General features: G+C 49.3%; 7 protein-coding genes across 7 annotated transcripts; 4 read left to right on the top strand and 3 right to left on the bottom strand.

Annotated features, from left to right (window-relative positions):
• Positions 1-87: 87 nt before the first annotated feature.
• Positions 88-3397, top strand: CONPUDRAFT_72628 (glycoside hydrolase family 47 protein; the record flags this gene model as incomplete). The annotated part of the gene is made up of 14 exons (XM_007769320.1): positions 88-221; positions 272-324; positions 469-493; positions 548-884; positions 932-977; positions 1027-1187; positions 1239-1323; positions 1376-1455; positions 1502-1628; positions 1676-1800; positions 1851-2009; positions 2064-2405; positions 2460-2628; positions 2679-3397. 14 exons carry the CDS (start codon positions 88-90, stop codon positions 3395-3397), a joined length of 2562 nt encoding a protein of 853 aa, XP_007767510.1.
• A 125-nt stretch (positions 3398-3522) lies between these two features.
• CONPUDRAFT_89803 (adenine phosphoribosyltransferase) lies at positions 3523-4242 on the bottom strand (the record flags this gene model as incomplete). Its single annotated transcript, XM_007769875.1, has 4 exons — positions 3523-3668; positions 3730-3805; positions 3856-4125; positions 4183-4242. The coding sequence occupies 4 exons, from the start codon at positions 4240-4242 to the stop codon at positions 3523-3525; spliced, it is 552 nt and encodes a 183-aa protein (XP_007768065.1).
• A 413-nt stretch (positions 4243-4655) lies between these two features.
• Positions 4656-5857, bottom strand: CONPUDRAFT_81873 (ribosomal protein S3Ae). The gene is made up of 5 exons (XM_007769551.1): positions 5754-5857; positions 5626-5692; positions 5497-5577; positions 4890-5437; positions 4656-4835 (listed from the first exon to the last, which is right to left on the bottom strand). The coding sequence occupies exons 1-5, from the start codon at positions 5766-5768 to the stop codon at positions 4776-4778; spliced, it is 771 nt and encodes a 256-aa protein (XP_007767741.1). The 5' UTR covers positions 5769-5857; the 3' UTR covers positions 4656-4775.
• Positions 5858-6289: 432 nt separating this feature from the next.
• CONPUDRAFT_40087 (uncharacterized protein) lies at positions 6290-6703 on the top strand (the record flags this gene model as incomplete). Its single annotated transcript, XM_007769115.1, has 2 exons — positions 6290-6353; positions 6405-6703. Coding segments are annotated over 2 exons (363 nt in total), but the record flags the coding sequence as incomplete, so codon positions are not given.
• A 296-nt stretch (positions 6704-6999) lies between these two features.
• Positions 7000-8491, top strand: CONPUDRAFT_89801 (peroxisomal 3-ketoacyl-CoA-thiolase; the record flags this gene model as incomplete). Its single annotated transcript, XM_007769874.1, has 6 exons — positions 7000-7056; positions 7113-7480; positions 7535-7989; positions 8039-8231; positions 8283-8394; positions 8453-8491. 6 exons carry the CDS (start codon positions 7000-7002, stop codon positions 8489-8491), a joined length of 1224 nt encoding a protein of 407 aa, XP_007768064.1.
• A 339-nt stretch (positions 8492-8830) lies between these two features.
• Positions 8831-11308, top strand: CONPUDRAFT_54118 (MFS general substrate transporter; the record flags this gene model as incomplete). Its single annotated transcript, XM_007769173.1, is given in 17 exon segments — positions 8831-9028; positions 9081-9130; positions 9190-9292; positions 9340-9373; positions 9434-9499; positions 9550-9639; positions 9710-9759; positions 9818-9847; positions 9901-9939; positions 9992-10272; positions 10342-10367; positions 10422-10455; positions 10512-10614; positions 10654-10708; positions 10769-10819; positions 10881-10999; positions 11018-11308. 17 exon segments carry the CDS (start codon positions 8831-8833, stop codon positions 11306-11308), a joined length of 1620 nt encoding a protein of 539 aa, XP_007767363.1.
• CONPUDRAFT_164992 (uncharacterized protein) lies at positions 11248-12841 on the bottom strand. The gene is made up of 3 exons (XM_007769873.1): positions 12604-12841; positions 11521-12552; positions 11248-11463 (listed from the first exon to the last, which is right to left on the bottom strand). Exons 1-3 carry the CDS (start codon positions 12720-12722, stop codon positions 11421-11423), a joined length of 1194 nt encoding a protein of 397 aa, XP_007768063.1. The 5' UTR covers positions 12723-12841; the 3' UTR covers positions 11248-11420.
• Between the last annotated feature and the right edge of the window lie 348 nt (positions 12842-13189).

The following is a 13189-nucleotide window of genomic DNA, read 5'->3' as shown; positions in this document are numbered from 1 at the left end:
AGCCCCACGGTAGGGTTTCTTACTTCGAAGCTATGCCAAATTGTTGACTTTCTGTCGGCCACGTCGGTTTAGAAGGAACGGTTGGTTATGAAGTGGCAGCAATGTTTGCCGGTGTCCTTCCTCGCTGCCCTCTACGCCTCCACAGAGACGGCTTGGATATCGCAATGTAGACCTCTCGCCCGTGCAGAATCATGGACCTCGGCACGAAAGAATTCATTCAGGTAAGTACCAGCAATCATCCTGAGGTTCAGTTCGCTAACAATTACAATAGGGAGGCAACGCGCAGTCTCTGGTACCACGGATATAACAATTACATGAACCACGGTGTGGTTGCTCTCCGCTAACATCGCAAGCGGTTCGTTAATTCGTCATTTGCAGCATTCCCTTTGGACGAGGTATGGCTTCGAACCAGTCCGTCCCCAACCAGTACTTAACGTGTTTCGAAGCTATCCCCGCTTTCGTGCACAGGCAGAGGGCCAGACTGGGAGAATCCGTGAGTTCATTGTCGACTCCGTCATTCAAACGCGGTTATGTTGACATTCACAAGTACCAACATTGCTTACAATGACGTTGCGGGCAACTTCTCGGTTACACTTGTAGATGTCTTGGATACTCTTGTCGTACTGGACGACCCATCAGGCTTTCAGAGTGCTGTGCGAAACGTCATAGATTGGGTTTCCTTCGATGTTAACACCAAACCTCAAGTTTTCGAGACTACAATCCGCGTTCTGGGAGGACTTTTGTCAGGGCATATCTTTGCTAGTCAACCTGACCAACCCTTTTTTCTCCCTTGGTACCGTGGGCAGCTCTTGGATATGGCTCATGATCTTGGCAAACGACTTCTCCCTGCATTCGCTACCCCAACTGGTCTTCCATTCGCTAGAGTGAGCAAATCCCTTGTTTGCGTGATCTTTCACCTAATTGCGTCTAGTTGAATCTCCGTCATGGAGTCTTTAGGGGCGAATCGCTAGATACATGTATGATGTTACTTTTATTTGAGCATGCATTGTACTCACGGCTGGACAGGTACTGCTGGAGCGGGCTCACTCATTCTAGAGTTTGGCACTTTGAGTCGGCTCACTGGAGATGATCGCTTTGAAAAAGTAGCGTACAAGGCTTTCTTTGCATTGTGGAACCGTCGTTCCGATATTGGTCTTGTTGGGAATACCATCAACATTCTTTCAGGTGTAAGTTTCTAAGCGAATACAGTCATATCAAACTCCCTCATGAGTTATTAGATGTGGACCGCTCCAGAGATTACTGGAATAGGAGCGGGGATCGACTCTTTTTACGAGTATGCTCTGAAATGGTATGTTCTGACTGGTGCGTATTGCACCGCGCTTACGGGAACTCTTCTCTTGATGATATTATGTAGGTGAGGTTGAATTCCTGGACGTATGGCATGAGGCATACGCAGCTGTGATGAGATATACTCGGTCGCCCGACGGCTACTGGGTAAGCCATGGCTACCCTGATTTTACTATGTTCTCATTCTCTCTAGCATCGAAGCGTAAATATCCACACAGGAGAGGCTGCGTTCAGTTCTGTTGATTCGTTATCGGCATTTTGGCCTGGCCTTCAAGTGCTGGGTGGTGATGTACAAAATGCTATTAAAGCCCATATGTATTGTATGTCTTTGAGGTCTCCCAGAGACAATCGAGCTGAAGTAGCATAGACTGGAATCTTTGGAGAAAACACTCGGGGCTTCCCGAAGTTTGGGACGCTGTATATACTCAGGCGACATCATTCCAGTACCCTTTACGACCAGAGTTTGTAGAGTCGACATGGTATCTCTACAGGGTAAGCATGCAGCTCGGTTGATTCGGATGTACCACTGAAATCGTCTACAGGCCACCAAAGATCCCTTCTACCTTGATGTAGGCGAGCGTATCCTCAAAGACATCACCATCCGCACCAAGGTGGATTGTGGCCTTGCCTCCATCAAGGATCTTCGACTAAATGCTCGGGATGATCGGATGGAATCGTTTGCTCTTTCGGAAACACTCAAGGTATATAGCTTTTCCGTGTTGCCGAAAAATTTATGCCTAACAGTCGATGGGCAGTATCTCTACCTGCTTTTCGACGAAGCCAATCGCCTTCACGACGACGATTCCCACTACGTGTTCACCACCGAGGGACATATTCTTACTTTGCCACGCAAAGCGCTGAAACCCATGTCTCCCGCCCGCAAAAGGTTACGTCGCGTTGAAAATCACCAGTGTCCCGCGTACCATCCCTTCCATACTTCTACCCACGAAAACTACGATGATGGCCTCACCCTCGGCATAGGGCAGCGTGAAGATGTCGATTATGTACGACATATTATAGGCCTTCGCACCCAGCCATCGGACGAACTTTATTCATCTCCCCATGGCTGGTGCGCTGCGCCTCAGATGGAGCTCTATGTAAGTATGTGATAATGAGCTACACATGGATAATGCCTGACGGGCCGTGGTTAGTCGTATGACTTCATCTTGGCAGCTCATGGAGGCCTCGTGCCTGAGGATCCTAGCCCAAGCTCACGCAAGCTTTCCCTTGCTGAGGGTGGATACCTCCTTCATAACGTTACCGGTATTCGTGCACATATCGTCAGCCGTCTGGATGGCAAAGGTTATGACATCACTAAACGTAAATCTCATAAACTGAATACTTGCGGAATCCGACTGACTATAAGCTAGTTGGACCTCACGCGGTGCGCACCGGCCAACTCGTATACGTCGACGACCCCGCTTTGGTCCTCCACTCTTTCGATAGCGACAAGATGCTTCGCCAAGGAGATGTCAAACTGCGTTTTGTCGTAGACGAGGTAGACCCCATGTTGCAAGCTCGTCCTGGAGTTATGACCCGGACCCTGGAGATGGAAGCCAAGGCTTTTACCGCCTTGTTTGGTGCTGACCCTGCCGCTCTCCCGCACGGCGATAGCAAGCCCCCTCCTTTCAGTTCGGGCAACTCACGCATACGATTCCTTCGCAAGAATACTCTCGGATGCAGCCCTTATACGCAAAACCTAGAGGGTGACGTTGTCCTCGTCTATCGAGGAGATTGCGCGTTCCTTGAGAAGCTCACCTTTGCTAGAGATGCCGGAGCCTCTGGCGTGATCGTCATCGGTGACAGTGACATACCTATCAACCCATCTGCGACCCCCAAGGAAATTTCTGATGCGGGCGATCTCGACGCCGTTGCTCTCGTCCTCTTGACACAGAGTGCAGGTGAAGCGCTACTAGAAATTATGGACACTGCAAGCGCCCATGGCACCGGACACGTTTTGGTTAGTGTCGATCCAGAGGGATGGACTGCTCAAACCGAGAGCCAGCCTTCAGATTTCACGCAGGAGGACGAAGTCCGGGTTCTGTACATCAATGGACATCCATTACTCAATACCCGCCTACTTACTTAATTATAAATTCAACGTAGAGGAGTCATCTGAAAGTTCTGTCTATGCATCTACAAAACAACTGAAAGCCCCTTCTAATCGCACTCCACATGCACATTTTCATCACCCCTGTCCTGTTAACATTGGTTCTACTCCGAAGCCTGGACAACTGAATAGCTAGGCGCGTCGAGGTTCCAAAGATGCTCAAGGAAGACCAAGCCGACGATAAAGAGGTATTCAAGAGTCTGGCCGCCTTGCTGTTTGACCAGCTCGCCTGCAGCTCGTGCTGATCCACCTATTGATTTTCTGTAATCAGAATCACACGTAAGTTGCATTCATTTACTCGGTCACCTCACCCGTAGCGATCAAATCGTCGACGACAACAACATTCTGCCCTGGCCGAATGGCGCCAGCCTGCATTTCGAACACATCCTGGATCCGAGAAGTCAGTTATCACTCCGAGCCAAGTTATGTGAACGCACGGTGCCGTATTCCTTCTCGTATGTTGCGGAAACGCACTCGCCGGGCAGCTTTCCTTTTTTGCGGACGGGCACAAACGCTGCTCCTAGTCTCATGGCAATAATGGGGCCAATGAGGAATCCTCTGGCATCGAGACCAACAACAACATCAATCTTCTTGTACGCTGAGTTTGTGAGCGTATAGGAGGTGATGTGGTGAACAAAATGCGTGATGAGTGTTTCAAAGGCGACGGGATCGCGGAGGATTGGGAAGATGTCCAAAAAATTGACTCCCTTGAATAGTCAAGTATTCAATTTTACTCTTACAACATAAAATGCGGGGCTTCTCACCTTCTTGGGAAAGTCGGGGTGAGTGACCAGCAAGCTGCGTAGATACTGCACGTCCCCCATAGCTTACGAAGAAAAAAAGGAAAGGTGAGAAACGGGGATTGTTCATTTGACGGGCATTATCATCACTCCCTTACCTCTTTGCTCGGAAGCGACACGACTCCGATCCATATGAAAAAGAAAGAAAAAACCGGAAAGTCGGACCAAAAACCACAATAAAACTGGCAACTTGACCTCATCGATCGGGGCAGCCGATGCACAATACCAAAGGTGCAGCGGAGCAGCACCATACATTACTGACCAAACAACACATCAATTAAACGAGTCTGGTACATGGTTTTGCGTCCGACGAAACTGTATTTACAGTGGCAAGAGTTTGGGCGGGCCTCCACAAATCAAAAAGACGGCAAACTGACTTCTTGCAAATATACTTTGATCTTGAACAAGTCGCAGGCAAAATGCTCAGTCATCATTCTAACGCAAATGAGTTTTGCATGCCAGTCGGTGCGTGCGCTGGATCATAGATTGGCAATACCCTTGTGGCATAGTCGTAAGGAAATCATAGTAGTAACAAAGGTACATGTCAATGCACTGCATCAGACGGATTCGAGGATCTCAGGCTCCTTGAAGTCCTTTACCACACGCGTGCCAGTCTCCTAAAATACGTAGATTAGCACAGGCGACTCATGAAGTGCAAGAAAACCACTGACGTCCGTCGACTCGCCATGGAGTTCAAGAAGTTTTGAGACGTCGAACTTCGGCGCCTTCAAGATCTTAGCCTTCCGAATGTAGACGTTTTGTAAAGGATAAATGTTGCGGGTGTTTTTCTCAATCTCCCGGCCGATGGCTTCGGGAACGAACTTCTGCACAAGCTCCTTCAGATCACAGCTTGAGGCCTCCCGCGTCATGATCTCGAACATCTTCTTCCGGATCTCGCGAATCTGAGAGGACTGAGCGTAAGTAGTCTTGCGGACCTGGTTTGGCCGACGCTTGGTGAAGGCAATCGCGAAGAGACGGATGAGGTAACCGTCGGTCGTCTTGACGTCGACATGTGCCTCAATGAGAGATTGCCACTTGCGGACAAGAGAGCGAAGCTTGTCCGAAGTGAAGTCCATGCCGTGGAAGTTTGTGAGGCAGTTCTTGCCTTGAACTTCATCGACACGCAGCTTGATCTTCCGGAAAGATTGCTCCTCGTCCTTATTCAGATCAGCAAGCGAAACTTCAATAATGCGTCCCTTGAGCGAGTCGTTGGCGTTTTCTACATAAAAAAAACCGCTTTAGATTGATAACGTGCATTTTCTGATATTGGACACGCACTGAGGCCCTGTGACCGGTTGACCAAGGTCTTGCCAACGTTGCGAACCTCAAAAGTGGAAGGCGCCTTGACGTCGTACCACTCTGCAATCTATCAGAAGCTGTTCTTAGAATTGTATGGTGTTTGCTCACCCTTCCGCGAGAAGGGGTCGACGACCTTTTTCTTGATACCCTTCTTGCCCTTGGAGAGACGCTTGTTCTATAAGATCGTTTCGCTGTTGAGGACTGATAAAAGAAGAGAGAGTATAACGGCCACATACTTTGCCTACGGCCATTTTGGATTATGCGCAAAGGCGTTCAAGGGGACGCGCAAGGGATTCAGCCGGCACTTGGACGGACTGGCGGATTGTGAGCTGTAGGAGCCTTCGTCGTCTGTTGGCGTGCCGAGCCGCGGTGGCTTGAACCTTAAACTCCCTACTGCAAGATACTTTCTCACGAGTTATCTTCAATTATGCCTTTCTCTCGCCAACATTTCGATCAAACATGCAAACGTCTTATCGCGAAAAATCACGATTCAGAACAAACTGAACAGCTTCGCTTCAGAGGTCTCACTGGATGGACTTGGACTGAGCACCCTGTGCGCCCTTTGCTCTCAACCCATACTTAACTCATTCACCTTGGGTGTCAGACCCACCATGGCTTTGGCTACATGCAGCGACAAGTTACCATCCTCACCCGAGCACTAACATTGTCTTCCACGCCCTTACCATCGGTGCTAGACAATGAATTTGATAATTCCGATGAGGAAAGCGACGATGCCGTGCTTGCTGTGGCAACTTCGAGCTTTTCGTGTTCCCAGTATATCGTACACTCGCCGACATACCAAGTTCCTGTGTTCTACTTCTCTATACAGGATACTAGTGCGTTGCGCCTACCTTGCGAAGCATGAACATTAGCTCAACTTTGCTTAGAAGGATCGCCTCTGACTTTGGACGACATTATTGAGACATCTATATTACCGACATCTGCATTGGAGGGAACAGAAAGAAATGGCTTTGCGATCACTTACCCAGGTTCTTCATTCCCTCTACTATCCCAAGGAGAACATCCGACGACCGGTTTGCCCTGCTGGTACGTGCACCCCTGCGAATCGGAGGCCGCCACGGATGAGCTCTGGCGGGCAAGTGGTGTCGGAAGCGAATCGGAGAGTGAGGAGCGGGTGCGGTGGATGGAGGCATGGTTCGTGGTATTGGGGCATGTCGTCAGTTTGAGAAGTTAGGGTCGGCGATTTTCACATGATCGAGCTGCACACTTAGTCGTACCGGATCTTGCTTCGGCTTGCTTATAAACGGCGGGCGCGACGATTAACGCTACCTCTCTTCCCACTGAGTGTTGTTGGTGTGACTGGTCAACTCAAGGCTTGTACATTGGGATTCGTCGTGGCACCAGACGCTGACCCTCATCGTACGATCACGTTCCCTTTTCAGAATAGCACCATACTTTGTTAATCGATATCGTGTCTCGGAGTGTCCCGATCAATAACGAGGAATAAAAGCCGAGTGTACAATGCTTTCAACACGAGCATTCGCCCGCCTTTCCTCTCGTCCCTTCTCTCGCGCTATGGCCAGTCGCTTTCAAAATTCTTGCTAATGAATTGCTGATTTTTATGCTTTTAACAGTCCACTCACGAAGCTGTCATCGTTGCCGCCTCTCGCACCCCCGTCGGCTCCTTGAACGGCGCTCTCAAGAGTTTCTCCGCTCCCCAGCTTGGTGTCGTCGCACTTAAACACGCATTCGAGCAATCCAAGGTTGATCCCGCCATTGTTGAGGAAATCTACTTCGGCAATGTTGTTCAGGCCGGTGTCGGACAGTCTCCCGCTCGTCAGGTCGCCCTTGGTGCAGGTATGAAGACTTCATCGGATGCCACCACCATCAACAAGGTCTGCGCCAGTGGGATGAAAACTATCATGCTTGCGGCACAGAGCATCGAATCTGGTTACAAGAGCGTCGTCGTCGCAGGAGGAATGGAGAGCATGAGTAATGCTCCGTACGTGATCAGTCTCTTGTTCGACTATTTCCAAATTCATCAATTCTGTTTCAGTTTCCTTTTGCCCCGGACGGCTCCCCTCTTCGGCAAGTTCGAGACCAAAGACTCCCTTGAGACCGATGGTCTTTGGGATGTTTATAACAACTTCGCCATGGGCAACTGTGGTGAATTTGCTGCTGAGAAGTACGGCATCTCTCGCGAGTCTATGGATGCGCATGCTATCGAGTCGTATAAACGTGCCGACCGTGCCTGGAAGGAGGGTGCTTTCAACGCCGAGATTGCCCCTGTGACTGTCAAAGGAAAGAAGGGCGATACCGTCGTGAAAGAAGACGAGGAGTACAAGAAGGTCATCTTCGACAAGGTTCCTAGTTTGAAATCTGCGTTCAGGCAGGGTGGTAGCATCACTGCTGCCAACTCATCCAACATCAACGATGGTGCCTCTGCCCTCATCCTTATGTCGGCAGCTAAGGCTAAGGAGCTTGGCGTGAAGCCACTCGCCAAGGTTGTTTGTGAGTACGGACATCAACCCTGGTTGTCATGATGTTGACTTTCGCTCAGCTTATGCCGATGCTGGTGTTGAGCCTATCGACTTCCCCGCAGCCCCCACCGTCGCTCTACCGAAGGCACTGGAGAGGGCTCACCTCACCGTCAACGATATCGCGCGATTTGAAATTAATGAAGCGTTCTCCGTTGTCGTACGCATTGCAGAACAAGTTCTGCAGATCGACCCCGCCAAGGTTAACGTTAATGGGTTCGTTACCTATCTGACCATATGACGACCTTGTACTAATGTCGCGTCTAGCGGTGCCGTTGCTTTGGGACATGCCATTGGCAACTCTGGGGCTCGTATCATCGTTTCCCTTGTCCACGGTTTGAAGACTGGCGAATATGGCGCTGCAGGTATTTGCAATGGGGTAAGTCTATCAAATCGTACTCCTTTTCGAGGCGAAACGACTGACGTTCCTTCGACAGGGCGGTGCTGCCTCAGCTCTCGTCATCCAAAAACTATAATTGTACACGATCATGGGCGTTTGTATATTCACTTTGTGCTATAATTCATCGGTTTCCAGCTTTATGCCCACGCGATCGTGTCCTCTTCAGTGAGGTGGCGTTCTTAAACTGTTCACCACCCAACGGCTCTGATGGAACATCCGCACGGTGCTTATAAACAGGGCCGTGAACAAAACGTCACTTTATCTCGCCTTACAATGTGCCTGCTCACCTCTCGTGATAACATTTTAACACATTGCTATATCTGTAACGGGCCGATGCACCAGTGAGTCTGAGCCACCTCATAGATAAAGGGGCAGTGAGTTGGCGATTCCCTGTGTTTCCGAATCTTTCGTCAAGATGGCTTCTAAACGCATTGGATCCAGGAACTCATCCGCGAATGTAGAGAAGGCTTCACAACCTGAAGTGTTTGATGACACACTTGTCGGGATTGACTCCTTCGAGTCCGCAGACGTCGATGAGGCGTTGCAACTCGTGGGCACGCAGGCGTCGGAACACTTCAGCAAAGAATACAACATTCGGCTCAGAAAGAAACTGGTAAGGGATTCGAGCGAAAGGATGCACGGGTTTGAATTGTGACGGTTACCAGGACAGATACATTCCTCCCATATGTGCGGCAGTGTACTTTTGCCAGTTCTTGTGAGTCACAATAGCAAGCTGTTCCACTAGCACTGAGAGCTGATGTGGAATCGTCACAGGGACAAGACATCTCTCAATTATGCAAGGTATGTTGTTAGAGCTCGTCAGCTATGGCAAATCCTCACATTGTGTAGCATCATGGGCTTCCCAATTGCAGGGCAGGTGTGGAGTCTGTCTATGCAGCACGCTAAGAAGCTGAATTTTCTTAGGATTATAACCTCGTTTCGATGGCTTTTTACTTGGGTAGGGCACGAGTCCTAAGCAATAAATCTACATTCGATGATAGCTTCGTCAACTATTCAGGGTATCTGTTATGGGAATTTCCGACAATGTACATTTCGCAGAAATTGCGACTGGCAAAGTACTTGGGTAGGGCCATGTTTACACGTCCCTCGGCGATCCTGACGAAATCTCTCCAGGGGCGAATACGATTGCATGGGGGGCACTCCTCATGCTTCATGCCGCGACGAACAGTTTCGGTCCATTCTTCGCTCTCAGATTCTTGCTTGGTGAGGTAATCTAGGATGGTATTGGACAGTCACCTCATGTCAACTGCAGGGATGTGCGAAGCTTGCGTAGCGCCCTCTTTGATCTTGATCATATCTATGTTCTACAAGAAAGATGAACAGGTAGGTCAAGCATCATATCGAGATGACGAGCCGTGAACTAATATCAACATCTTCACAGGCCAGTCGCATTTCATGGTTTTACGTGATGGTGAGCCCTTGATCAGAGTGCTTCGCCACCACGGAAACTAAAGAGGGATAAAGAATGGCCTGACACAAATCTTTGGCGGATTTGTGGCCTTTGTAAGCAAGCACCGTGTTATCTTATATCAATCGCTTACAGTCCGCTCTATAGGGCGTCTCGTTCTACGATGGAAAGGTTATACCGCCTTACAAGATCGTGTATCTTGTATTGGGTGGTATTTCTATCATCGTCGGTTGTGTAGTGTTAATCTGGCTCCCCGACTCCCCTGTTCACGCGCGCATGCTGACTCGAGAAGAGCGCGTTGCTTCGCTGGAACGTGTCCGGAACGATCAAGGAGGCACCGAGAACAAGAGGTTCAAGAAGGAGCAAATTATTGAAGCTGTCAAAGACATACGAACGTGGTTGATTGTTCTAACTACGCTAGTCAGTGCGTACACTCTCACATGCGGGCCTAGACTACCTTCATCTGCGTACTCATTAATCGCACGATTCGTAGCAAGCATCCCTAATGGTGCTCTCAGCAATTGTGAGCCCTCAATAACGTTCCGAGGACCTTGCCAATATTGACTCAACGATGTAGTTGGAAACATTGTAATCAAAAGCTTTGGTTATACGTATGTCGTTGAGCATTGTCATTGCAGATGAATGCTCGTTTTTAACTCCGCGTTAGAACTAAGCAAACATTGATTCTCGGCACGCCATCGGGAGCAGTCATGAGTGTGATGGTAATATTTTGCGGTTGGTACTCTGACAAGAAGGCGCGTAAGGACGATGTCTTGTCCAGCCACTATTAACGCGGTGGGGCTTTTTAGAATGAACGCATGGTCCCAATTGTCATTGCATTAATTCCAACGATTGTAGGAGCAGGTGGGGGTCCCGAAGGCTATCACTTACCCTCAAGAAGACCCATGCTCAACGATATTTTAGCTCTGCTTGTCGCACTGAATGGCACTGGCCAAAAGGGTGCACTGCTCTTCGGTTTGTTCCTTTTTTCCTTGAAGAAAAGAACTTCATTGATGTCTCATGTCATGACATATAGCAACCTACTTGATGGGTACATATGGAAGCTGCCTTTCGACGATCTATGCATACAATGCGAGCAACACCAGCGGTCATACGAAGAAGGCATACAGTTCATCTACTTCCTTCCCAATCGGCGTCTGACTTCCACTGCAGGTAACAATAAACGCCCTGACCATGGTCACCTTCAGTATAGGCAACATTGTCGGCACTGAGATTTTTCTCCCTAAAGACGCTCCCGCGTATATCCCTGGCAAAATTGCAGTTCTTGTTTTACTCTCATCCCAGCTTTTCATATCTTACACACTACGTTATATCAATGTAAGGCTAAACAAGAAGCGTCAAATTAGACTAGCCGAAGAGGCAGCCAGGCAAAGCTGGTCGGAGGAGGACATACAACGGGAGCGGGAGAAGCATGCATTCGCTGACTTGACGGACCACCAGTAAGTCACGCAATGAAACTGAGTGCATGCTCAGGCCCTAATAAACCCCTGCAGAAATATATTCTTTGTATACACGACTTGATTTCCAGGGAATTGCTAGTACTGTATTGTTTATGTCACCTCCTTCGAGCTTTCTTTGGTCGTGTACTTGGCATGCTCCTTGAACGAGTCATTCCGTCAGCGGTCGTGTTCGTATGCACTGTGCAGAAACCTTACCATTCCTGGATTCCCTGAAGATACTTTTCAAGAGCTAGTTTCGCATCTCTCCGCAACATTTGTTCCGGCTCCCATGTGGCTTCATCGACACTGTAACCCACCCAATAGACCTGAAACATACGACTCTTACCCACCCACTTGTGGTCCACTACTTCCTCGACCTCGTATTTCTCAACCGGTGGCCTGATGCGTATTATTTGACGATCTGCATGATCCCATGCCTTCGGGAGTCGGACTGGCTTCAAGAGAGGCGCCATGTCAGAGCGAAAGTTCCTGCCACTGCGCTGGACTCCACCATTGCATGAACGGAGGTACTTATAGAACTCGCATAATGTATGCTCGATATCGCATAGCTGCATTGGCAGGCGGCTGGGACCCAGGCCGTCAAAGGTTAGCCCCAAGCGCTTAAAGTGATGCCTCTGGGTCGCCTTCATCCATCGTAGAGCTGCTAGGGATGCGCGAGGGCTAATGTCTTCAAAGCATTCCTGCAGACCATTGCGGGACCCAGGTCCAAGCACCACAAAGTCGTCTTCGGAGAAATTGAGGACGTCTGAATATGACAGGTTCAAGAAGTACTGATAGGCAGTGAAGTCGCCTATCCCTTCAAACGAGCAGAGCCAATCAAAGACATCCTCGGCGTATCTGACTGTGTTGAGAAAATCTGGTAGTGTTTCCATCATCTTCTCAAGCAGCGTTAGGTGATTTAGGTAGGCCTCGCTGAAACCTAGATCTGGAGCCGGTTTCTGATATGCCCCAGTGTAAAGCGTGATCTTCCGGTCGTGCAAGTCCTTAAGGGTTCGCTCATACAAGCATCGATCGTAGTCGGCCCAGGTAAGATTGGTGCTCTTCCGAAGCACCTCCCAAGTATCAATCTTCGTAAAAGTTGTGAACAGAAGAATGCGGAAGATGAGCTCGGTGAAATCTTGAGAGCCAGTTTCGATGACATCTGTGACGAGATATTGACTGGCCCTGTCTAGTATCCGGTAGACGTTGCAAAAACGGCCAGTCTCCAGTACTGGGTCATCTGTCCAGCTGAAAGAGGCTCAACAGGAGTACGATGCTCGTGGAAACACGACTACTCACGGTGGCTGCAATCCTGCTCGACGTTTAACATCAATTTCGTGGCGAGCGGTGGTGAAACGCCAGAACAGGTCAAACTTCTCCGACGGTTGTATGAGTTTGCCTTCGAAGTCAAAATTCATTCCAGGTTGCGCTCTCCTCGACCTCTTGCGTCTAGCTGGTAATGCGTCGTTACGGGCATATTCGTTTGTGCGTTTGCGCTTGGTTCTCGAGTTGGACGACGCAGAGCTAATACTAGACACTATAAGTGACGCGATGGAAGTTAGGAGACGCGATAATTTGCGTTTGTTGCACACTTACACGACATGGAAAGGAACGCAAGAGAAAATGCTGAGACCAAGACGCGTCGCAAGGGACTACAACGCGTCCGACTTAACAGCCCGAGTTGTTACATAAATGCAGATCAAGTACCTCCGTTTTCTCCATTTACACCATGTTGACATCGGGTGTCGGATCGGCGGAAGGCACGTGGCACGTTGAGATGCTACCCCCATTTCGTACTCTGTTGCTCTCCTGCTTGCTATGAACAAGGACACACGAACGAGATCCTTTGTTGAAGACCAGAGGCGCTTCCTTCCCATACACGCTG

This window comes from Coniophora puteana, assembly GCF_000271625.1.
Source record: "Coniophora puteana RWD-64-598 SS2 unplaced genomic scaffold CONPUscaffold_5, whole genome shotgun sequence".
Taxonomy (NCBI): Eukaryota; Fungi; Basidiomycota; class Agaricomycetes; order Boletales; family Coniophoraceae; genus Coniophora; species Coniophora puteana.
The sequence above is the reverse complement of the archived record's forward strand: the minus strand, read 5'-3'. Positions and strand labels throughout refer to the sequence as shown.